This window comes from Amblyomma mixtum, chromosome 2 (assembly GCF_055824585.1).
Source record: "Amblyomma mixtum isolate Tamu chromosome 2, ASM5582458v1, whole genome shotgun sequence".
In the NCBI taxonomy this organism is placed as follows: Eukaryota; Metazoa; Arthropoda; class Arachnida; order Ixodida; family Ixodidae; genus Amblyomma; species Amblyomma mixtum.
Window position 1 is genome coordinate 71,609,080 of NC_143013.1, and position 24,201 is coordinate 71,633,280.

General features: G+C 42.1%; 1 protein-coding gene across 13 annotated transcripts in view; it reads left to right on the forward strand.

Annotated features, from left to right (window-relative positions):
* The window catches only part of LOC149359700 (uncharacterized), a 34,352-nt gene extending 12,987 nt beyond the window's left edge, over positions 1-21,365 (forward strand). For 2 of the 13 annotated variants that reach the window (XM_089571819.1, XM_089571830.1), the window contains 15 exons: positions 1,004-1,080; positions 1,930-1,968; positions 2,048-2,095; positions 3,044-3,088; positions 5,616-5,660; positions 8,590-8,646; positions 9,240-9,269; positions 11,029-11,086; positions 12,183-12,244; positions 13,115-13,277; positions 14,051-14,177; positions 15,038-15,094; positions 16,541-16,617; positions 18,279-18,405; positions 21,174-21,365. In XM_089571819.1, coding sequence (XP_089427945.1) covers positions 1,004-1,080; positions 1,930-1,968; positions 2,048-2,095; positions 3,044-3,088; positions 5,616-5,660; positions 8,590-8,646; positions 9,240-9,269; positions 11,029-11,086; positions 12,183-12,244; positions 13,115-13,277; positions 14,051-14,177; positions 15,038-15,094; positions 16,541-16,617; positions 18,279-18,405; positions 21,174-21,215 — 1,054 coding nt within the window. In that variant the 3' untranslated portion in view covers positions 21,216-21,365. Of the gene's footprint in view, positions 1-1,003; positions 1,081-1,929; positions 1,969-2,047; positions 2,096-3,043; positions 3,089-5,615; positions 5,661-8,589; positions 8,647-9,239; positions 9,270-11,028; positions 11,087-12,182; positions 12,245-13,114; positions 13,278-14,050; positions 14,178-15,037; positions 15,095-16,540; positions 16,618-18,278; positions 18,406-21,173 lie in introns of those variants that run through there. The other 11 variants (XM_089571820.1, XR_016288797.1, XM_089571821.1 and 8 more) reach the window with 11 other exon arrangements.
* The last annotated feature ends 2,836 nt before the right edge of the window (positions 21,366-24,201 follow it).

Below are 24,201 nucleotides of genomic sequence, written 5' to 3' on the forward strand. Positions count from 1 at the left end.
AGTTTTTAATGAAAGTCTTTCTTGCTAGTTTTGTGCAAGCTTGTTAGTGCAATCTTCCAAGGTATTCTTAAGTTATGAATTCACTAAGCAAGGTTCCTAAAAAGGCCTCAGCATGTAGCAATTGTGACATAGCATGTTGTTACACAGCATAGCATAGTAAGCATTATACAATAGAACATCACTTACAGTGTCCCATTGACTGAGCTATCCATAGCTGTTATACTTGTAACTTGACATTTACGAGGTTACATTGTCTTCCTGCCTTCTTTGGCATTAGTTACTTTGGTCAATTTCATTAAATTCCTTTTGTCATCACTTTGGTTGGCATATTGGTTGCATATATACTCAAAAAACATATCACTCAAGACTCCAGTTTCATCAGTGTTAACCATTTTTAAACAAATTGGTACATTAAAGTCATGGCATCAGACGTTGAAATGATCATGTAGCTCTTCATGTGGTGAAAGGAGCCTTGGATAAGTGGGCAGGGAATTGAATTATGGGTCAGTAAGGCTGACCATCCTGCTAGAGATAATAATAAAGTGCTGCGCAGCTTATAGCCCAAGTACTGTCAGAATTGGGTAAAGCTGTTCACTAGGAAATGTTATTGGCTCCAGATACGTGGGGTGTTATAGTTTATGGAGTTTAACGTCCCAAGCGACACATCGGATGCGAGGGACACTGTAGTGGAGGGCTTCAGATTAATTTCACTCACCTGGGGTTCATTAATGCGCACTGACATCGCAAATACATGGACGGACGCCTTGTGTTTGTCCTTCATAGAAACATCGCCACTGTGCCCTGAATTAAATCCACATCTTCGGGCTCAGCTGTTCAGCATTCTAACCACTGAGCCACCGGGACATGGCAGTTCGAGATAAAAAACGGGCAGCTGGCGATTTTCAGTTACAGCCACCACATGTTACTAGCTCCTAAGAAGTGTGGAACTGTCTATGGTATGGGGTGCTCTTGCCCGTGTATGCATGTGTCTTTCACTTCGCAGTGCACTTGAAAGAGGGAAGGAGAATGGAGACGTTCACCGGTCCATAGCAAGCATGCCACTGCCTGAGGAGCTGTGTTGTAAGTGTCCACTACAGTGGGTCTCTTTTCTACAAGTTGTTCAGAGATAACAGTTTTCAGTGCAGCTGCTCTGTACCCGGTCCTGTAACTTTTATACGGTACTGCTGAAGCCATACCATTCTCTTTGCCAAAATACAGTACAGCATATAGCAGACTCAGTGTACCATTTTGGTTCAATGATGTAATGAGCCACTTCCACCTCTTCTGTACAGGAAAAATGAGAGAACTGATAATTCATATACGTCATACACCGGAGATCATGCAATACTTGAGGCACTAAGTGTCTGAATTCTTGTATCCATCTGCTGAGCACATCTTATAAACAGTTCGTGGTTGTCTTCAGCAGTTGAATTTTATTGAGTCAAGATATTATTAATTGGATGGCACTCTGGAAGCATTCTATACATTTTTTGATGAATCACATTGTCTGGTACCGGAATTCCTCTGTCACCTCTTCCTTTCCTGTGAGGAACTTTTCTTACCTTTTATTATAGGCATTGAACAGTGTGGCTCTCTAAATTTAATGCAGTGTCTTGTTTACAAAACTGTTGTTCGAATTTGAGTGTAATATGTTATCACAAGTTCATGGCTGCTTGCATCACAAGAGACATGGGGGCTTAAGGCAACACAACCTTGGATGTGGTGTTTGGGGGAGGTTCCTATCCATGCAGTAAATTTCATGAACTTTCTTCTTAAAAAAAAAAAAGAAAGGAAAAGGCCTGTGTGGATTTTAGAGTATGCCCCTTTAGGGTGTCCCCCTTTGTCAAGAAAGGACATGTCTTACATTGCATGAAATGCTGCATGGTCCACAGTATTTGACAGGGTCTTATACGGGCATTTTATTCCTAGGCAGGTTTGAAGCTGAGAGCAGAAGAATCGGTGGGTCTGGTAAGTCGTGCACTGTTTTCATGGTTTCCTTTATTTGAACGAAGAGAACAAACTTCTCGGCAAATAATTTGATATGCAGAAAAAGTCCTCTCTCTCACGGAGACCCATGGGAAGACGAAAACTTCAGGTATGCTTTGGTTGCTATGATGCTGACTCTGTAGTGAATGTAATGTGATGACTTCATGTTGATGCATGTTTGCAGTTTAGCATTGGCATTAGAAGGACTAGGTTGGTTGTCTGTGGGGCTTTGATCAGATCATTTGGGCGTGCATGAACTAAATGTAAAATTCTCTGTTTTTGATTTGATCTGATTGTTTGGTATTTGAGATCTTCTGTTACTCATCAGAAGTGAATATTGTAATGTGTCTGGAAGGCTAGCTTTTAGTAGGTTTACTATTATCTAGTCATTTTATTATTATTTGTAATTATTTATGTATTGCCAAGCAAATAAATATTTTCCTTGCATTTGAGGTGCTTTTTTTTTTCATTTTTCGAGTTCTGTTTTAAAACTTCAGTGCATTGTTTCCTTTTGTACGTAATGGCTTTGCACTTTTTAAAAATATATAGTTCTTTTAATGTTTTAATTATTGGGCCATGTAGCCTGTTCTTATGCACCAGAAGCATTCAAAACATTTGCATTGAAATTATCCAAAGATATTTTATTAATTTATTTTACCCTCAGAGTACATAGTACATTAGAGAGGGAATAGGCATAAACAAAACAAAAGCAAAAAGCAAATTATGCAAAAAAAAATTTAGCTAAAAAGTCATAATTGCATTTTTTTCCAATTCACTTTGAACCAAGAAACCACTATTCACTCAGGCCCGATTGTGCCACATCACATCATGAATAGAGAGTTAGCGGAAAAATGTTTCCCATTGGCACTCGGGTGCTGCAGACAGTGTAGGCTTGTAGCACCGTCTTGTGGTCAAATGCTACTGCTCCTTATACTGAGGTAAGTGTTACGCAAGGCAGTTTGTAGTTGTCAGGTGGACCAATGTGGCGTAAAATCTAGGCTTTGAAATGGTGGTGGGAAAGCATGCTAACTTTGCTGCTGCGCTGCTTCCTTTCTAGCAGCATCATGGAGGTTTTGGCATATCAGGCAAAGCAGCCCCAAAGGTAGATACAAAACTCTGCTATCAATTTTAACATTCACATTTCTTGGAGTACTTTAAAATAGTTGCAGGATACCAGAATATAGCGTCCCTTTTTTCTCTTGCATTTATGTTTTGCTCTTCCCTACCGTGATAATGAACAAAAAGACCATAACTAGTTGTTCCTGAATCTAGCTGTTTCACCTTTTGAGGTGCTGCATACAAAGTTGTGTACTATCACGATGGAAAGAAATACGAACAGAGCGGAGCCTAGCAGCTCTGCTGTTCGCATTTCTTTTAAACACTCCTTAACTCCGGTTTGTAAGGAAAAGATGCTAGAGTTGTCCGTGATGCATTCTAGGACGACTCTAACGTCTTTTTCTTACCACCCAGGTAAAAGCACCACCAAAAAAAATTTAAACAGCGGAGCGCTTAGGCGCCACTTTGTTTGCATTTCCATCAAGATAGTACATACATGCAGACACCGCTCTAAAATGCTCACATGCACATCGTACGCATTTGTTTACGTCCCGTTAATGGTGATTAGGAAACCCAAAATATTTTCTACTTGTTTGTTGAACACAGAAAGGCGACAAAAATGAATAGACACGTAAATGTTTAACTACTGTTAATCATGACATATATCATGGCAGCAGTACCATGCATCATCATGCATTTTTGTTTCAGGAGGAGTGAGCACTTTTCTTTTGTACCTAATATGCGTTCGTGTGTATCAGCTAGCAAACGCAGTTGGTAATATTTCTCATGACAGTAAGCTTGGCAGCACATAGTTTGACAACGGAAATTTATAGCCTGTAATAGTTGTTGTTAGGTTTCCACGGTCATGCTCATCTTTGAAAAGAAACTAAAATGCATAATTCCTCGAGGGCTTATTTGACGAAACCTAGTTATATCGTTGTTGTAGTTTCCAGCATTTATATACAGAATATTAATAGTTGCTGTTTCTGATAGCAAAATTAATTTATTTCTTTTCTTAAGGCCTGCATAGACCAGCAGCAATTTTTTTTTGTTTTTTTAGAAGTGCCAAGAGGCATCTGAAAGAGTCATGCACGGGCAGTGAAAATGTCGTGCAAAAGTTCCAGGATTTCCTCACTAGGGGCCCTTCATTGCAAAAATGCAAAAACATTGAGAGATTTAATGAGCAAGAGATCATGAGAGGATAGATAAATTTCGGAAATTTTGGCAACTTTCAAATGTCTAAGGACAACAAAACATTGGGAAAATATGCAGACACATGCAGTAAATCTAGTGCAACATTCAAAACTGCTCCATCTCTTGCCAATGCAGCATTGCGACCACAGGTATATTTGGCTGTTTTGCCATTAGGCTTAGCTTTTGCATGAGTATCTCTCAGCAGGCCTCCCGCGCCTTTTGCAGCTGACACTTTGACCCTTTCTTGCATTGACAAATTTGTTGTAAGTGACTGTTTCTGCAACGGTGTTAGCAATTGGTGCGGTTCTGTGGCCAGGAATGAAAATTATTCACATTTTTATGCCTTGTATGACAGATGGTACATGGGGAATTACAAGGTTAACTGGCTTTCTTGAGGCCTGCATAAACTGTTAAGGCATAAAAAATGCATCCTTTGAAAAAACAGACTGGCAAGGAGCATTTGAAAAGGCTGAAGAAAGGTATGGGAGGGGCACTTCAGATCTGTTAAAAGTAAAGGGCATTTCTAAAAAGGAACCATGTTCCCATGTCCTCTTCTGGCATGTCTTTTGTTACGGTAAGAAATAATAAAAAGAAGGGAGTAAGAAAAGTTAAAGGTGCAGTGAAGAAAAATCTGAACTCGTCTTTTTGCCGCCGGAACTCAATCTACACGTTCCGAGCATTCTTAGACACATCGATTTATTGCCCTGTGTGGCCGATTTCCCTAATTAAATCGAATTAACGTCCGGCTCCCGCCTTTTTTTAAAATTCTCCCCATATGGTGGGCGGAGTCGACCAACGCGTGGAGTGCTTTCACCCAGTCCCGTGGCGGCTTGCCACTCTGCCATTGGCGAAGTACTAATACGTAGTAATCCGTAGTAGCAAATAGTCTGCGCGTATTTTTATTTCTGCGGGCTTATTTTGCGGCTATATTATTTGCGAGTGAAACTATTTATTCACGGAAACCTAAAAAACAAAATAAAGCGAAAGCAAAGCCTCCACGGAGCTGGCTGAAAGGCACTCTGCATGTTGGTCGACTCCGCCCACTGTACGGGGAGAATTCAAAAAATGAAGGCGGGAACCGGACAGTAATTCGATTTAATTAGGGAAATCGGCCACACAGGGCAATAAGTCGGAAGTTTCTAAGAATGCTCGGAACATGTAAATTGATTTCCCGCGGCAAAAAGACGAGTTCAGATTCCTCTTTACTGCACCTTTAATGTTGTGCCACTAAGCACACTGCATAGCTCACAGTGTGCATGCTGCAATGCTTGAGTGGTGTTGTTCTGCTGATGGTTGCCTGTTTTGCTGTGCAAGCTGCATGTGTATTTATGTACTGCATGCTGCCTTTGCTGTCTTTGTTGCTGCTGCTTTGCGTGTAGAGACAGTGGGGCAGAGGTCTCCCAAAACACGGACGAGTTGGAAAGGTAGGTAGTTCTAACTCTTGAGATCTCCTCAGTTTCTTCCCTTTGGTTAGACATGAAGTGCTTTATCTGCATTTGTTGAAAATGTCAATCTGGTTCCACTTGCTGTCTTGTATTGGTTGCAAAATGGCCACCTTATATTTTAAGGTGGCCCCAGTTGCAGAATTTGTGGGTTAATAGGTCAGAATTAGTGGAATTAGTTGGCACACAGATGAATAATAAATATTGCATGCACCACAATCTAGCAGTTTACAAATGCAGCTCCTAATTATCTTCAGCCAATGCTAGTGTTTCCTTATCTCTAAACCATGTCTTGTACTGTGAGCATCTCTGAAGTACTGAAAGAGCCAGTCACACACCATCATTCTGAGGTCTATTTAATTTTTTTTAACCAAGTATAAGTTAATATGTTGCTCTCTTATTTAGTGAAGGAAGTCTGGTGGTGTTTTGTTTTTAGTTGGGAGAACTTGAGTGTTACTGACATTAAGGACATAAAGGGTGGCTGTGGATTAAGAAAAAAAAAAAGACAGTAAAGGGCTGACAAAGGGACATTGAACTTTTATGGACTGTATTTTTTTGCTTCAATTGAAAGCACCTTGTCTAAATAAAAAAATACCTGTCTGTGGTGCTAAGGAATTCAGCAGAACAACTTAAAGCGTAATTTTTTCATATGGTAGTCTCGTTTTCAAATTGGTAGGCAGCGTCTGCAAACCCTGACATCAGAGACATGATACGAAGTTAATTCAGTAACTCTATGCAACTCTGTCGACATGTTAACTGCTATGCCGCCTAGATAATGGGCAGCAGCAGTAACAAGCGGGACATTAACCAGGATGCTTAGATTCTGTTGAAAGAACTGTTGATGGCCCTTAAGGTTTTTTTGTTTTAAATGCTATCAGTAAAATAAAAGCAGTGATATCTATCACAGGCACCAGCAACCCCATTTGCCAGCAGCACCACTGGCAGTGACAGTAGCCTTCCTTTCTGAAAATGTTAGAAGAGTTGAGAAAGCATGATTAAACCGTGCAAAAAATGGTGACAGGTTGCAAGGAAACGAAATTAAGGCATCTGAAGTTCCTTCCTGCAAAAATGAAAACAATGATATTTGTTGCACTCAGTTGTGCCCCGCTGCGGTGGCTCAGTGGTTACGGCGCTCGGCTGCTGACCCGAAAGACGCGGGTTCGATCCCGGCCGCGGCGGCTGAATTTCGACGAAGGCGAAATTCTAGAGACCCCGTGTACTGTGCGATGTCAGTGCACGTTAAAGAACCCCAGGTGGTCGAAATTTCCGGAGCCCTTCACTGTGGCGTCTCTCATAGCCTGAGTTGCTTTGAGACGTTAAACCCCAATAAACCAACCACTCAGTCGTATTCATAAAGCGTATTAGTATATCAACTTCAGGGGATGTAGGCTGATTACTTGGAGAGCAGCAAAGTTTTAACGCAGCACGGTGCAACCGTCGGCTTTGTCTTGGCTTTCTTTGCCAATTTAAAATATAAGTTCTTTCCAAAACCTCAAGGTCTTCCCCTGCTGTTGTAGTCACAGAGAAAGGTTTACCAGAATCTGCCACTATTTTTATACTCTTCCCTGGCAGTATACACTTCCTGTAATGTAGAAGGTCGTTGTATTGCGCCTAAGCAGCCTCCTGATGAATTTGAAAGCTATTAGTCACATGGTACAACTGTTTCTCAAAAGGCGATGACTGCATTCCAATAGAAGTAAGATATGAAAACATTTTTTCTGGCATTTTAATGCGCATCTAAGATGTCGAGGGAATTAAAATTTATCCCAAATACTTTAGTGTGGCATGCCTTGTGGCCACTTCCCTGGCATTGGCTTTTAAAAGCTAGTTAATTGTTGGCACTTTTTTCTGCTAGTAACTGATTTGGCATTAAAAGATGTTAGATGAAGTCTTCGCGTGTCAGATCAGCCCTTTTTCTATTGCACTTGCTCTTGCAGGTTGTGAATGCGTGCTTTTACTTCTTTTGGGCTTCACTTTCACACTCTTAAAGACAAACTGAGCTTTTCGTTGGTAATGTTGTTTTTATGTGTTGTAGAAGACTGGCGGGGCAATCTTCCAAAGTATCTGTGGATGATCAAAACCGTGTAATGCAGTGTGACCACAACTTTTCGTAGCTGTTCGTCAGGGTTGTCTCCTACTCCACATATGCATGGAAGGAGAATTTCTGTGTGGGAGTAATCTTTCTCTTAAGATCGCCATACAGTGTAGAAATTGAAAGAATATATATTATACCCCTGTTTATACATCAGGCGCAATGCTGTGAAAGGTACAAAGTAGTCCGCATGAAAAAATAAAGGGAGGCATATTACTCCACTCACTTGTTTTGTGACTGAGTGGTCGAGGCACAAGAAAGCAGTAGCATGTCATCAGTAATAAGAGCACATTTAATCAAACTTGTGACAAATGTATCATGTAATAAGCCTGCAGGCAAAGTATTTATTTTTCACTTTTCACAAGGAACACAATACTTTTTGATCGCAGGTGTAGGCAGCGTAAACAACAGCGCTCTGACAGTGTTGTATCTGATGTATGAAACAGAGTATAGCAGAGTTTGTTTTGATGATGACCACAGCTTTATGTGGTGTATTGGCTATCATGACAGATAATAATGCTGTCACAATATCAGTGCAGTAAACCGTATTTAACCTGAAAATGCATGACTTTTCTCATATAATGCCTATCAGCTGCCCAGCCTGTCGGAGAGAGGTATTGGCAGTTTTGGGAACCATCTGACTCCAAGTAGTGGGTATGTGGTGCTCTGACTAAAGAACAAAACTGCTGTATATGCAGGAAATGGAAGTGTGCCTAAAGCATGTCTTGAGGAAATATGCAGGTGACTGTGTACGTCATGCACAACAGTTCTTCACAGTCTGGAAGGTCCTCATTGCCTGCTTTCTTTTTCTTTTTTCAGGACAGCTAATGCGGCAAAGGAGAAACAGTGGGAGCAGCACAAACAGCGAAGAGCCTGGTAAATGCCTCCTTGAACACTAATGTAGTGGCCTCACGTAGATGTGGCACATTTCCTGCACCAAGGCTTCATTTTGTTGGCCATGAGGTGGAAGCTACAGGATGTCAAGGTCATTGTCATGAAGATGCCGCACTGCTGCTGCTGATGATGATGATCATGACATGCACCTTCCACTTCAGAGCCAACAGACTGTAAGTCAAGGTACAGGAAATGTGCCACAGCTGTGTGACCTTCCTGTCAGCATCACGGTAATGATGCTGATGGTATCCTAGTGCTTGCAAATCAAAGGATAAGCTGTAGTCACGTGAGAGCTGACTAGCTTCTGCCCATCACTTAGCCAGCCATGAAACTGCGAGGCAGTAAAACAGTGTTTAGAATTTGCTTGCCAACTTGCTTGGGCTAGCTTTCCCTTGCATTCAAATGCCACAAATGGTGGGACAGAGTGTTGACATTTCAGAAGCTGTAGAAGTATGTATAGTAGCTCATCCTTTTCTTTTGTTCTGCTGCCCTGTTTTGTTGTGTGTAAATGCAGCTAACAAGCTTTTTCTCTTCTGTTTCATTCATCTTTTGTTTCTGCCGACTGTTGCCCTTAGAGAAGGTGCAGGAGCCAAAAGTATGCATGTGTAAGTAGGCAAAATTATCACACATTTGTTCGTGATAGTGTTAGCGTCTGGCATATCCACTTTTGTGAGCAAGTACAGTATTTGTTTTCTGCTTGGTTTTTCATATTGTTTTTCATGATTAGAATGTTGCGTTATTGGAATGTGAACCATGCATTCCTACCTCACAAGGAGGAAGAGGTGTCGTGTTAGACAGCTGTGGTGCATCTTTTCGGTTGTATGGGAAAGAAATGATCATTCATATGTTTTTGTCACCGATACTTTTTTTTTTTTTTTGTAAGCCATTAGATCAACTTTACTTTTTCACTTTGCATTCAGAACTTTAAAAAAAAGTTGCCTATCACTCTAAGGTACAACTTCCTGTTATTGCCGCGTACAAAAGTGCTGCACGCATGTGTGTTTCCGCACTGTTTTTGCATCGGCTGCTTTAATCGTTCTCAGTCCTCTTCTGTCGGAGCCTGGAAATCGCGTTTTAAGCTTCAGGTGACGAGGAAAATTGTGGATGACAGAAACATGCTTCGGGACCAACCTGCGCAATTGCATCTCTTGTAGTGCTGCCCGCTTGGCGTTTGCCGCGGCATAGTTCTGTTTTTGCACCTTCAGTCGTTGCACCAACTACAGCCATGCCAACAGCTGTAACAAGGTTCATGCCGCTGCTAACTGTGCTCAGCGTCGGCGTCGGTTCAGCACGCCAGAAGCCGTCAAACACGGCACGGTGGCAGCTAAGCTCTGACGGAGTGTATCTTTCGCTTTGGCCCTGTCGCTGCTCTGTGCGCGCTAAATGTTGACTGTAAAAATGCCATCACAGGGTGAACCACTATCACGAAGTAACATTCATGACATAGCATGCGGGAAAGCTACCACAGTTTCAACATAACAGCCGAGTCTTCATTGCATAGGTTTCCGTGGGAGCTAGGACGGGACTGGCTCACGAAAACCTAGCAGCCGGGAACGTAAGAGCGGGGTTCTACTGTACTAGGGTAGGGACTGCTTGTGAATTTTCATTTTGGGTTGAATTGGTTCCCGTAGTACAGGGTTACTCGGCTCTCAGGTTTAAAACTGCATACCAGGTGTTTCAGCAAACACTTTCAGGAATTGCCAAATATCAAGTGGAAAAAAAAAAGTCTTTTAAACAACAAACTGTCCGTCATGGCTGACAGAAAATGGACACAAAAAGACAGAAAAAGGGCAGCGGAGGATCAGTCAGTATCCATGCTGCGCTGGCGGTGCGTCAGTGGGGACGGAGTGCAAAAGACACCTGTGTGCTATGCAATATGCACAATAGAAATGCGAATGCCATGGCCGGGATCAAACCTGCATCTTTCAGGTCTTAGCTGAGTACCACAACCACTGAGCCACCGCAGTAGGTGAGGAGAAATTGTTGAGGTGTCCACTGAGAGTGGAGACAGTTACTGCACCCTTCCTTTCCTCATAACCAGTTATTGGTATTCTACCTGGGATTAAGGGGAAGAAATGAACTTGGGCAGGTTATGTAAAGTGCAGGACACATATGCAGTCGTTTATCCTGGTGACATTTTGGATGCAGAGAAAATATTGGCTGCATTTATTGCAGTGGACCAAACACAGCTCACTATGGTGATGATATGTGCAGGTTGTTTGCCATTGCCCCTACTTTGTGACTGTGTCCTTGCCCAACAGTGGGCCTAATTTAACTAATTACAGTGGTGATGATATACTTACATGGTGCTTGGCAGTGTTTTTTTTAATGGAAGTTTTCTTTCATTTCTTTGTTATTTTGCAGCAGAAAGAAGCTACTGGGTCAGGGATGAAGAAGGCATCGATCCTGCAGACTGCTCTAGGTCAGTTGTCCATGGCTGTTTCTCATTTGCCTTGCTGTGTACTGAATATGGCCTGCTGCTATGTTGTGAATTGGGAATTTCTCAGCCTGGACCCATTACTTGTGCATGAAGCTTTAACACATCACAGTTTGGTCATTATGTTATGTATTGAAGGTAATGTGGTCCTTAAAAAAAAATAAAGAGGAACAATTAAACATATAGGTGGCAGTGACACGTTGAAGTCCTTTATGTTAGACTATTAAGGGTTGATGCGGCTTTCAGCAATTTTTTTTAATTTCTTCATGTATGTACATGAAATGTTTTTAGCATATTAGAAATAATTTCATGACTGCTCTGACAAAATTTCACTCTTATATTTCCTGAAAACAGTTTTCTAATGTTCTAATGTATATTTTACCTCCGAATCTTGTGAAAAGGCCAGAGTTAAGAACATGTGGCAGAAGGCTTCTTCACCATTCATTGAATTATTACTGGCGTACTACAGGTCAAGGCATGCATGGATTTTTTTTTTTTCGCAAAGTACAAATATTGGTTTTAAATTTTGGCGATGCAGTGTCCGTTTACAAATATAAAATGAGAAGAAAATTCGATGCATAAAATTCACAAATTTGAAAAACAAAGAATGCCTTTGACCTGCACTGTGGTCCTTGGGAGTGTAACAAAGCAAACAGGGTCAAGATAGATAAAAAAGTCACTTAGAAATTTGCTCCACAGAGTGAGTATCAAGGCAGAAAACCGTGACAAAGAAAAACTGCAATTGTTGGAGCATTTCCTTGCAAAGCACAGCCGCTGCAGATCACAAGAAAACAGCGCTAAAAACGAGGTATACAAGCAGATGCGACCATAATCAAAAGAATAATTTTTTATCTTTTTTTTATTTCAAAGCAGTGTCCCCTCTCAACGAGTGAAAATTTCTGGACTTTGTTTTTGTATGGTGGTGCAGTTACTTCATTTATTGATTATGTAAGTTTTGTTTGCTGGCTGTGTAGCAGTGAAGTTATTGGTAAGGTTTTTGGATATGTGGTGGTATGCTTCCTGCTTAATCTCTTCTTTTTTTATCCTTGCATTGCTCTCATTCTTATCTCTCAACCTTTAGGCACGGATTAACTCTGGAGAAACAGTGGGATGCAATACAGACCTGTGTGCATGATGGTTCTGGTCAGTATCCACTTTTTCATATCATGTAGCCTATACTTCTTTGGTTGTTTTAATTCCTTGTGTTTATTGGACAACAGCCAGCAACTCCTCATGACTTGCACTGCCTAGCAGCCAAGCTCGTTTAAAGAAGACTGGTACCTTGTTTGAAATCATGATTAGCATGACTCACTGAACAGTGTCATTAGTTTCATATTCATATTTTTTTGATGCTGTGGTCTGGCGAAAGTCCCTCCACCATATTTGCATGGAGAAACTCTCTGTGGAAAAGTGTTACTAGGCTTACCCTTATAGATCTCTTGCCTCTTCTCTTTGAAGGAGCATTCAGCACTGAACTTCACGACAACTGTTTGTGGTAGTGGAGTCAAAGCTACACAGCTGAAACATGCCCTCTCTTCCTGGCCCCCCTTGCAGTTGTTAGTTTTCACTTAAAACATATTTTCAGCATAGGCGCATTCCTGACACAGCTGCCAACTTTCAACATTGTAAAGTCAAGGAACATACAGTTTTCTTCATTACAACAAATTTGCTGGGAACATCTTGTTATAGGAAACTTCCGTAGATGGCGCTTGTTGCACCAATGGCAAATGAAGCTGCTGTACAGAGAGCAGATGTGCAAGGCGGTCAAATGCACGTCGTGTGGCCACGCTATTTGGCTGAATGACACAGTTACTGCCCCTACGCCCCTGTAGCTTTCCCTCCATTACCAGGAAAAGCTGTCACTCAGTGCGCTTTCCTCCTGCTGTATTGTCATTGTATTTCACTGCAATATCTGTGTAATGAGAAGTTATTCGTTTATCGATTTAAACATCGTGATCACACCTTGGCAACACTTCCGTCAGACGTGCACTCTCACTGTTGTGTCTTTTGCAGAAGCCATATTCCTGCAGGTGCTCAGCAAGCGGATCAAAGTGGAAGACCTTCTTTACTCGCTGCTCATTGGCCGACCAATTGTCATCGTGGGCGGGCCTCTGAGCGCCCACGAAGTGGCTGCCAGTGCCAAGGTCTTGGCCCTCTTTGCACCTCGAAAGTTTGGGTTAGTAACAGAGATACTGCTTTCTGTTCTCCCATCTCTTCTGAACCATTTCCCTTGATATCTGCACATTCCTGCGGGTTTAAAAATTGTGTTGCCATCCTTGACTTGTTTGTATCGTACAGTTAGCTCTCAATAATTCTAACTCAAAAGGGGACCAAAAATTTGTCTTGGTTATATGAATTTCGAATCAAGGGGCGCCTTTCTATTGCATCTGATATTGGCAAGACCAAGGTGTTAGTTCGAATAAACTGGAAGTGCAAAATTAGGCGAGTTTGAATTAATAAAATTCCATTGTAGTGATAGTTGCAGGGGTCTTAGGACACCCAGGTGTTTTGGAGGACTAACATGATCACAGTAAATTTTTAAATTAACTGAGGACTTCTGACTAAAACTTCATTTTCAGCCTTTTGGTGCGTATGTGTCTTGCCTTTAAAATACGTGTAGGTGATGCAAAACATTTGAAGGGTCAGGCCTTGCTCCTGGCTGTTTTCGAATTCTGCACTTAGCACAGGCACATACTTGTGGTGTTTGGAATAAAGTTTTGTATCGAAGGGAGCAATTTTTGTCGGGATTTTTGTGGCTCATAGATATGTAAAAAAAAATTATTTTTTAAGTGAGCACATTGTACACATGTAAACTTTTGATTTATTTTGTGGTCAAACAACCTTTTTTGGGGAAGGTGTGTTACTTACATTCTGCCTGCTACACATAAGGTCCAGGTTAGCCAGACAGGGTGTGTCATCAACACTTCTGTGTGTGATACTCTGATGCAGTGACTTCTTGTGGTTCGAAGACCAAAGGTTCGACGCGCTGGACAACTCGTGCCTAAACGCAGCAGCGGTGATAGGTTATGTAGATGAGCACCGTACAAAGGACTTTGGTCTCCCGTCATCAGTCAGGGTGAGCGCTTTTTCACTTTCCTTGCACTTGCTTTACTGTCCTACCAAGTAGTGTTTTAAGATTATAGAAATTTTGAGAACTAAACTAAAATTTAGTGTGGAAAAGAACATACATTACATACATGCATACATTGCTATTTATGAACATTCTTAGCATTATCGGTGATGTGAGTGCTGTCGAGCCCACTTATTACAAACGCACGATTTCTGCACATGAGGAGAGCGTGGCTGTCAAGTTTTATGCAGGCAGGGATGTCGTGTTTCTGGTGTAGAAATTGTGTGTGAGCTCACACCTTTAGAGTGAATAGACAAGCTCATCATCATGCTCTTCGATTTGCTCTTTCTGCAAATGATTGAACGAGCTTGCACTCACTAGACTGTCAAGCACTTTCAGGTCTGCTGCATGGTGTGTAGTGACTGTTACTGCAAAAGTATCAAACATGATCAGTTGCATCACGTCCTGAAGCAACTAGCCCACTGCCTTCAGTGATGGCCACTTGTCTGCTTCAAGCAGTGAACAAACTGTGGCTGTTGGCTCCTTGTTAAAGAAATTAACTTTTTCTGTTGTTTTCTGTTCCAAAATGTATTTTTTTTACACCTCTTGTCCTGTTTTGAGAAATCTGCAAATGTTCAAGCATGATACTAAATGCTTTTCTTGTTATGGTTAGGTTTCCATGTGATGCACTGTCAATGTTGCCCCAAAACTTAGCATTGTTTTGAAATCTCATTGCTGTCTTGAACAGCGCTTTTCTGGTTTACTTATATGTATTTCCAGTGCAGTAGGCATTGGCATACATATCGATGCCACGAGAAGTTGTTCTGAAATACGGGAATTTGCCGTGTTCTTTGTTTGTTTTCCAGAAAAAGGCATCTGTACTCAATGTCGAAACAGGCGACTTCACTGGTCCTTGTTATGGTGTGAGTGGGCTTCTGATCTTTTGGCCCCATTTACATTTGGGCGAAGAAATATGTGGGAAAAAGTGTGAAAATTGAGTTGTTGCAGGCAAATACTGTGATGGGAGAGGGAAAAGAAATTTAAAATAAGTCCCCACTCATGTGTATTAATGTCGTTCAGGTTATCCTGGCCTCACTCTAGCTTTAAGTGGTACCACTTATTACTGCCGATAAACCTGAAGGTGCTTCAAATGGGCGTCCACCTTAATGAATGCACGTAGATTGGCACCTGATTTCATGGGTGAATGGTCATATCACGTTATAATAATGACCACGTACAGGGATTGTACTCTTGCCCCAGGGAAGCTGAATGGGATTCGGCACACTGTTTCGATAAAAATCCACTACAGTGCTCCACACTGCATTCGGCAGCACACGCGAGCTCCGATTCTTGAGCCTTGCCCAACTGCGAGCCTTTCCCAACTGTTGCTATCAAGGCCTCTGAAACCCCTAGTTTGTCTCCTCCCATGTTTAGCTGTTTGTGGAGGAGGTATTTGCTGCCATGGCAAAGGGCATGATTTCACACAAAGTGCTGGTTTCGCACTCAGCATGCAGTGTTGTGGGAGCTGTGCATGTTTTGTTCCCACAAAAGCACATCATTCCATCACATATCACTTATACTTCTCTAAGCCTTGATGATGGTTTTGACGAAAACATGGGGCAGTATAGAAAGACACTCTTGGAAACAAAAATTTCAGTGAAGACAGTCAGGCTTTCAGTTATTGAACCCTATTATTACAATTTTCACTGATGGCGAAGTGTAGTTTTTGAGTGTGGATAGAGTCGGCGCAAATAAACGTGCCAGCCGTGTATCGCTCCACCTCAGGTCATCCTTACTGCTTGAGAGCTCGATGAGAAGAGGACGAAAATGCTCAAAGAGGGAGCATAGTATCTGTATAGTACTAAGCTACCTGTGCTACTATATACTGTGCTACAGTATCTATATGCTACCCCTCAAGTATATAAACATCAATATGTTATCAGAGTAAGGCCTACGATAGCTTTTGAAATTTTGCGGAAGTGTAGATTCATGGGGATAGCTGCATCTGACTTGCAGCCTAGTAAGGAAGCGCCATTCTATATTAGTAGTGCACACTTTTACCGGCAAACAAGCATCCTCTTGTAACCTCTGAAATTATTAAAAAATGTATATATAATTTTGAGTAGATTTGCATGTAATATATTTTATTTTATTTGGTTAAATTTATATGAAATTTGAAAAAAGTAGCACTTTTCTTCTCAGCAACACTTCCCTTTGTGAGGCTCCGTAAGTTCAGAATTAGCACTTACCTAATTTAGGGAGTGAAGGCCGCGTACATTAGGCCTAAGGGTTGGCCATATTTAATATTTGCTTTGCTTTCTTGTGGGTGCATATTTGATGGGATGTGTGTGTTCTCTCCCGTTATGCAGGGTTCTCTGCTTAAGCAGACAAGCCAGAGGATACGGTTGCTTGAAGAAAACGAGGCTCTGCTGGCTTTGATCTCGAGGTACTGGCTCATTATTTTCTCATTAGGTTGTAATTTTGTAGTTATGCAAGGTGATTACGTTATTACGTGAAAGTAACTGGTAACAGCTGAAATATTCCTGGTGAATGAAATTCTTTAATCAATCTAATAGCTGTCAGCAGTCTTGTATTGTGTCACTCATGTCCTGAGGCAATGGATGTCACTATTTCATACCGATAGTTTTATTGTTGTAAAGCTTGCATGCGTGCAGCATACGTACACTACCTTAGGTTTACTGTTTCTGTTCTGTGGCACCCATTTTTTGTTGTCTACTTCATTGCAAGTTCAAGTACTTGCTGAAGTTCAAGTATTTCATTGCAAGTACTTGCAAGTTCATTTTGTGACATTGGCATGAGGAGCGTTATCGCCAATTTCAGCTTCCAAAATGACAGTGCACCAGTGAAATGCCTTAAGCCACCTCATTTTGTTACAAACGAGAGAAGCTCAGTACATTTAATGGCTTCACATAAATTTGACAAGCTGCCCTGAGGCATTAGCGATTTGCCAGGTCACAGCAGTAGCAGCCCTTGAAGTACATAGATCCTATATCAATAAAATGGAAAACCTCTTTTCATTTCTGTGTAAAGGGCAGCAACACTTATCTTTACTAATGATCGTAATCTCATCTTTTCTTTTTATATGCTAGGCGTGGCTACATTGCATTGGGCGCATGCCAGCCTTAAGAGCTCCGCACATCATATTTCCTCGCATAATCTGCGCACTTTTTTTTTTCTCTAAATTAAGGCTTCAAAAAAGGGGGGGGGGGGGGGGGGGGGGGGTGCTCAAATTATGCGCAGATTTCGCCAACATGTTCTGAAAAAAAAAAAAAAACTAAAAATGTCGTAACACGTAATATATACCATATGTTGCTTCCTGTAGTTCGAGTACCCAACTTGCACCCCTCTACACGCAGCGTGTTTCGTACTGCCCTACTCTACTCAACCCTTTCGGTGCCTCTTTCTCTACAGCCCGTACCACCGTGTGTGCCACACAACCACAAGATGATCAAGGGGTTGGTTGATCCTAGAAAGGGTACAAGGCACAGGGCTGGGCAGTCCAAAACACAAAACAGTGTTTGCGTGACTGTGACAGCGTCTGCTGCTGAACAGGAGGCTGCCTTTGTTAACGCATCGGAGGCCTTATTGCACTTAGTGGTGTTGTGTGTATTTCTGAATTGTTACATCTCAAATAATATCTACATGTCCGTTGCTTCTGTACTTTTTGCTTGCCAAGTCCATTTCTTTTTTCTGAGCCCTCGTCTACACTTGACTAGAACAGGTTGAAATTGAGTTTTAATTGCAATAATTTTTTTTTTCATTTTGTGATGTTGCAAGCTCCCCCTCGCGTTATATCTGTGTAAATACAATATTGTCCTCTTGTGGCATGTGGTTTATCTGTCTCTGCAGTAGCTCATTGGCTGCGGCATTGTGCTGCTGATTGGAAGTGCGCAAGATAAATTCGAGCTGTGGCAGCTGCATTGTAATCAAGCTGAAATGCCATATGCATGTGTACTGGCATTTTAGTTCGTGGTAATGATTCCCAAGTGGTGAACGCTGAGTCCTATCCCTCCAATGTGATGCGTCTCATCAATTTGGTGTAGCTTTGCCATGTGAAAATTCAAACAGTTTATTTCCTTAATGCAGTGTGTTTGCGGATATTGAGTACGTGGCTCACACATGGGTCCTGCTGACTGCCAATGCCCGGAAAACGGAATCCAAGGCATTCGCCAAGCAGAAGCAGCTCACAAACTGCGACCTGGCCATACTCAAGGTTAGAGGGACATTGAGTAACCATTGCTGCTTAGTTCGTGTTGCGTGAGCAAAATAAGAAGGGAAATCGCTAAGGCAAGTAGATAAATGGTGGCTAATTTGCTACTTTTCTTGTCTATAGGCAAACTAAAATATTGTGTAGTATATGTACATATTTGTCTCTTACTGCCCTCTACTGTCTGCTGGGTAGACTTTTTTTTGTATGGGCATGTTTTCAGCCTACATAAACTTACACCTGGTGCAGGTTTCTTGGCTGAGAATTTTATAGGCTTGAAGTGATTGAGTGCAGAGGTTTCTATTAAGGGGCATACTAATACGTTCTTTTTGTTTATCTAAAGCTGTTCCTGCCTGTGTCCATAGCAGTTTGCATAGCAGTTTGTTTTTCTGGCTTGCGAGCTCCAAACTTCATGTTCTTGTCTCATGAGCTACAGTCTGTTATATTCATTCTTGAGGTTGTTTTCTTCAAACTTAGACTTTCAAAACTTTCTTTTTTTTTTCTGTATAGAGAAATGGAATTCATATCAAATTTGCTTGTTTAACACATTGAAGAGACCTCACTGAAAGTAGATTTCGATTTGTGCCGTATTTTCCTACCCTTTGCTGTTAGTTTCGACTAGAGCTGGGTGAATATTCAGAATTTTCTAGCAGCAAATCAGATATCCTCCTATTTGATCCGTCGAACAAATCAAATATATTCTGAAGTTACTGAATATTTTTCGAATAGCTGGCACAAAGTTCACATAAGCAATTCAAAGTTTTCACTGAGGGCTGTTTCAAGAGTAGGGCTTGTTCACCATACAGCCTCGATCAGTCTGCACAGGATGGAGGATTGAGCACCGAGATGCAGTCCATTTATAATGCTCATGCATGGCCTTCAAGTTTGGGTGACGTGTCAGGGCTCAGTCAGTCTCAGCAAACCCCGCTTCGACGCCCAGTCTCGGAAGCCATTTCAGATACGTAGTTCTCGTCCGTCTCACCTGCCGAGATGTGTCTCTAGATTATTCGCTGTCGTCGTGAGTTGCAAAAGGTATATTTTATGCACACATCAGATGAAGGTGAATAGTTAAAAAATTTAACATGCTGAGTTCATGTTGTGTATCCTCTAGTAGAGGTCGATGTTATGTCTTTTCACAGCTATAGCCATAAGTCCATGGTTTATAGCACTGCATCACAGCACTTCTGCTAGCACTTTGCTGTTTTGTGTGATTATTCATGTTGTACGAATATGCACATTGGTAGCAAATATTCATAAGAATATTCAATTTGTACTCAATTTGGTGCTCTCACTATTCGATTCATATTCTGTTGACTTTTTTTCACCATTTTTCACATTCGATTTGGCTGCAGAGCTGCACTACTCATTTGATTTGGATTCGAAATACTGATTGCACGTTCCTAGTTTCGACCAACTGCAAAAACAGTTAAGCAAAAAGTAAGCAGGCAGTGGAGCTTACTTGCCATGCGAAGATAGTAAATTGTGTTGCCTGGGACAGTAGCAGTGTTATTCATCACTTGCAAAGGAACAGTTGTATTAATTTTATAAAATGACTGCTTGCCTCACATTTTCTTCTGGCAAAGCTAAAGCTGCTAATGTCTCAAGGGCCTTGCAAATTCTTTACCGTTAAATTCCCAGCATTTAAAGTGCTGTTGACAGTCGAGTCTCAATACAGGAAGCAACATGTCTTTCCTGTGCACTGCTGTTACAATGGCTCAGAATGATAATTCCTCATTAATGGTGCTCTCATTCATAATTTGCTGGTGCAGTTACTGCCATCCATTTGTGCTAATGTGTCATGCCTATTTCTCCTTTACTTTGCTGTTGTGGTAAGCATAGGATGTGCTTGTAGTGTTGGCCTATACCGTATTTTCCGGTGTACAAGACGCGCCCTTGTATAAGACGCACCCGCCATATATGCAGGCCGTCATTGAAAAAATTGGTATATAAGACGCCCCCCAATTTACCCAGTTAGGCTAGTGAGGCTTAATCAAACATGCTTATGCGACCATCGCAAAATGCACCGTATGTGTGGGAAGTTCTTAAGCAACGCTAAGTGATCGAAAAAGGCAATATGCACGCCATACCATCCCACGTTTTAGCACAAAAGAAAAAAAAGCGAAAGAACTCTCTTTATGTCCATAACAATTTATTTTTACATAAAACCTTCAAAGTCTTCATCTTCGGATGCGCTGTCGAAAAGGCAACACGTCTGAAGCATTCTCTTCGCACTACGTACTTGCAAAGGGAGACTAAAAAAAAACATCGGCTTCTCTTGGCTTGTCTTGACAATGGCGAGAAGCGCGACTGTCCCCATCTTTTGGCATTTCACATTACCTTTGCTTGGGGCCTCCGAAACGGCCGTGTGTTTAAGATCCCGGTAGTGGTCAACCCCGCCATTTCATGATAAAGTTCACCTAAAAAAGTTGCGCACAGTGGTCTCCCTATTGAAGTATTAACCATGTTACAACCGCGTTATTGGTAGTAATATTTTTTCGGTGAAAAAAGCTTGACCATGAACCTAAGTAATTTCTGAACTCGCAAAAAAAACCGCAAAATTCGCATATAAGACGCACCCTTGTATAGGACGCACCAGCAAGATTTTTGAAAAAAAAACGCGTCTTATACACCGGAAAATACGGTAAGTGTTTATAGCTGGCATAAAGAAGCATGTGCAGCTGTAAATGGCAAGCGCTAAAAACTTCCTCACTTGCCTTTGGCAACCTGTTATAAGAAACTCTACAACTTGTGATATTCTTTTTCAACTTTTTCAGCATTATGAGAAGCTCATGGGTGATGCCCACACAAAGAAGTGATCGTCATGCTCTCCTGTTTCTTCCAATGAGCACCTGTGTAATGTATAGACAAGCAACCAAGACTGTGATACTAGCTCTGGAAAGAAAACAAAAAAAATTGTGCACAAACACTGTACAAGACACCCGAATGCCTCATTAAACTCACTGCAAGGACAACTTGTGCAGTGCTGCTACTTTAGTCCTCCTACTGAGAAATGAAAACTGGCTTGGGTAAGGCGACGGAATTGTAAGGCGACTGCATGCATTTGCATGCATCGTTTTGCACTTGCTCTGCAACTGAAAACTGAAAGGAAATGCGTTTTACCATTCTTATTTCCTGTGAAGTCTAGCTACCTCCTGTGCTGGACTATTTGCATGCCGTGTGCTTTGTAATGTGCAGGCTGCAGGTAAGCAGTGTAACGCTTATCATTGTCTTTTGGGAAGAATGTATACCTGCAGTGTACTCTTTGATACGTAATTAAGCAAACAAAGCAAGGGGAATGAGGGGCTCGTTATAAATGTGAGAGAAGCCAACAGCCACAGAAACCAAGGGACACAGGTGATTTTTTTCTTTTTTAATTTATTTATTTTGTGGTGTTGATAAATTTAGAATATTACTGAATATGTTATCACTTAAAGCTAATTGATTAGAAAAGCAGAAGAAAAAACAACCACATGCCGCCGGTGGGATCCGAACCCACGATCTCCGAATTACGCGTCCGGTGCTCTACCTCTGAGCTACGGCGACGGCTGTCAAATCTTCTGCTTTCAGGGGTATTCTTTGGGTCTGCACTCTTGCTCACCATCACTTTATCGACTTGCACAATCAAAAACTCCTCCTACGCACTTTGACAACGTACTTCTTAAGGAATGGCAGCGCTCGCACAGCTCAAAGCAGCAGTTGTGTAACTATGCAATCGTAATTAAGACAAGCAGTTGGAGGCAAGTGGCAATCAAGGGCAATAAAACTGTGCGACTTCCATACAATCCACTCGCGTGAGGCCTGGCTGATTGAGTTGCAACTGCCAAGTGCCAACAGTCCTATAGATTAGGGTTCTAGTGCAATGCACCCCTCGCTGGTTATCAGAACTTTGCTCTCGCTAGCATGCCACTCATCCTGGAAAGCGGCCGCCGGTGTGAGTGAGCCATATGATTGGCGCGCAGTTTGAATTATCATTAGTGGAAGTGATTTGTACATTTTTTTTTCGACGAATGGAGCTCTAGGCATCGTGACGGCAATGGGTACTGGCACAAGGCGCGTAATATACCCACGATATGTACCACAGGCCCTGCTAGAAGATCAGCTCTGCATGGAGGCAGATCCCATCAATTTCAGACGGTCATTTTTGCAAAAGGTCAGCGTATGCAAGGCAGTATACCGTATTACGTGGCAGTAATTTTATGCACTGTCACAGTGGTGGTAAACCTGCGCCCTATCAGTAACGCTGCATGCTGCTGCAAACGGGCTTTTTTGCTAAATTGCGCAAAGCTGCCTCAAGACAAGCTGTCGCTAACACGTGGGGGGGTTTCTGGGAGTGTGGTCACTGCATATCTGTGCCGTTCAAAGCTGCTGTAAGGGCAGCTGATGAAATGCAGTCCGTTTCTGTTTATTTGATGGGAGATTGGCCTATGCTTTTTCTCTCACTTTTGTTCTGGTGGTGTGGGTGTCGTCTTGATGTCCAGCAAGGTGGCACGCTCCCTGCTTGTGCCCTCCTCATGTTCGCCTCAGCAGTGTTGCGACGTGGCACATTGGATGACACGTTTGGTTGCACTGCTGTGATATAGCATGACCAGAATCGAAACTTGAAAAATCAGAAAGTGAAGCGAATGGTGACGGCTGTTCGCCACTGCAGCGGTAGCACTTTTACCACGGGCACCTGTGGGAAGGAAAAGTGACTACTACGGAAGCCCGGGTTGCCATGCGAAGTCACTCAGTAATTTCAGATTGCCGCGTGCAATTCTACGAAGATTTTTTTTTTGTGCAACAATGAAAGAAAAGGTCTTTGATGACACTGACTGTTCTTCAATTTAGCTTCACATATGGCGCGGGAAGTGGCAAAATGGTGTTGTTTATGCACGTTAGGTGTTTTTTTGTCACAAATGTTACGAGCTACAGAGTTCTGTCCCTCAACACTGCGATATTATTGCCGTGGACTTTCACACCTATTGTGAAATCTTAGTAATCAATGAGGATGAAATGCTTGCTTTATTAAAGAGGCCCTGAAACACCTGAGGAGAGTATTACTTGCTCAATCACTATGTTGTGTTGTCATGACCACCTGAGCCAAATACGCTTGTACACGCAGAAGAAAACCCACAGTCGCACACGAAAGTTGAGGCCTTTCCAGTGATTTTGGAAGTGAAAGCTTCACAACGGGACCTCCTGCTTCGATCGCCAACTGTTTCCAACTTGGTCATTATCACTGGCGCGTGCAGACAGAAGGGAGTTGAAAAAAATAGATGTGATCAAAAGAGTAGGTGCGTCACAGTAACCTCATCTTCCCAAGGGAATGCTGGAGCAATATACACGCCAAGACAAAAAAAAAAAAAGATGGAAAGAATAGGCGCATCGCAGCAGCTGTGTTTGCACAAGCAATGCTGCAGCAACAGATATACCCCCTGTCATCTGGCATGGAGGTCAAAGAAGCATCGGCACTTGCTTATGTAATAACTTGTACTTTGTGCAACAATAAAAACAGCGTTACTAAAAACTGGCTCTGATTTTGTACAGTGCAAAAGAAGGAAAGCATGGGATTTAAATGAAAGGCACACGCAACATTCATTCACTTGAAGCTATTTCTGTACAGTCAGTGCGAGAGGAGCGCGGGAACATCATTTCCATGTTTCGTCATTTTGCACCATCCTGGAAGTCCGTAAATATTGATTTGGGATTACCTGCCGCGGAGGCTCAGTGGTTAGGGCGCTCAGCTACTGAGCCAGTACCCGGGTTCGAACCCGGCCGCGGCGGCCGCGTTTCGATGGAGGTGAAACGCAAAAGGCGCCGATG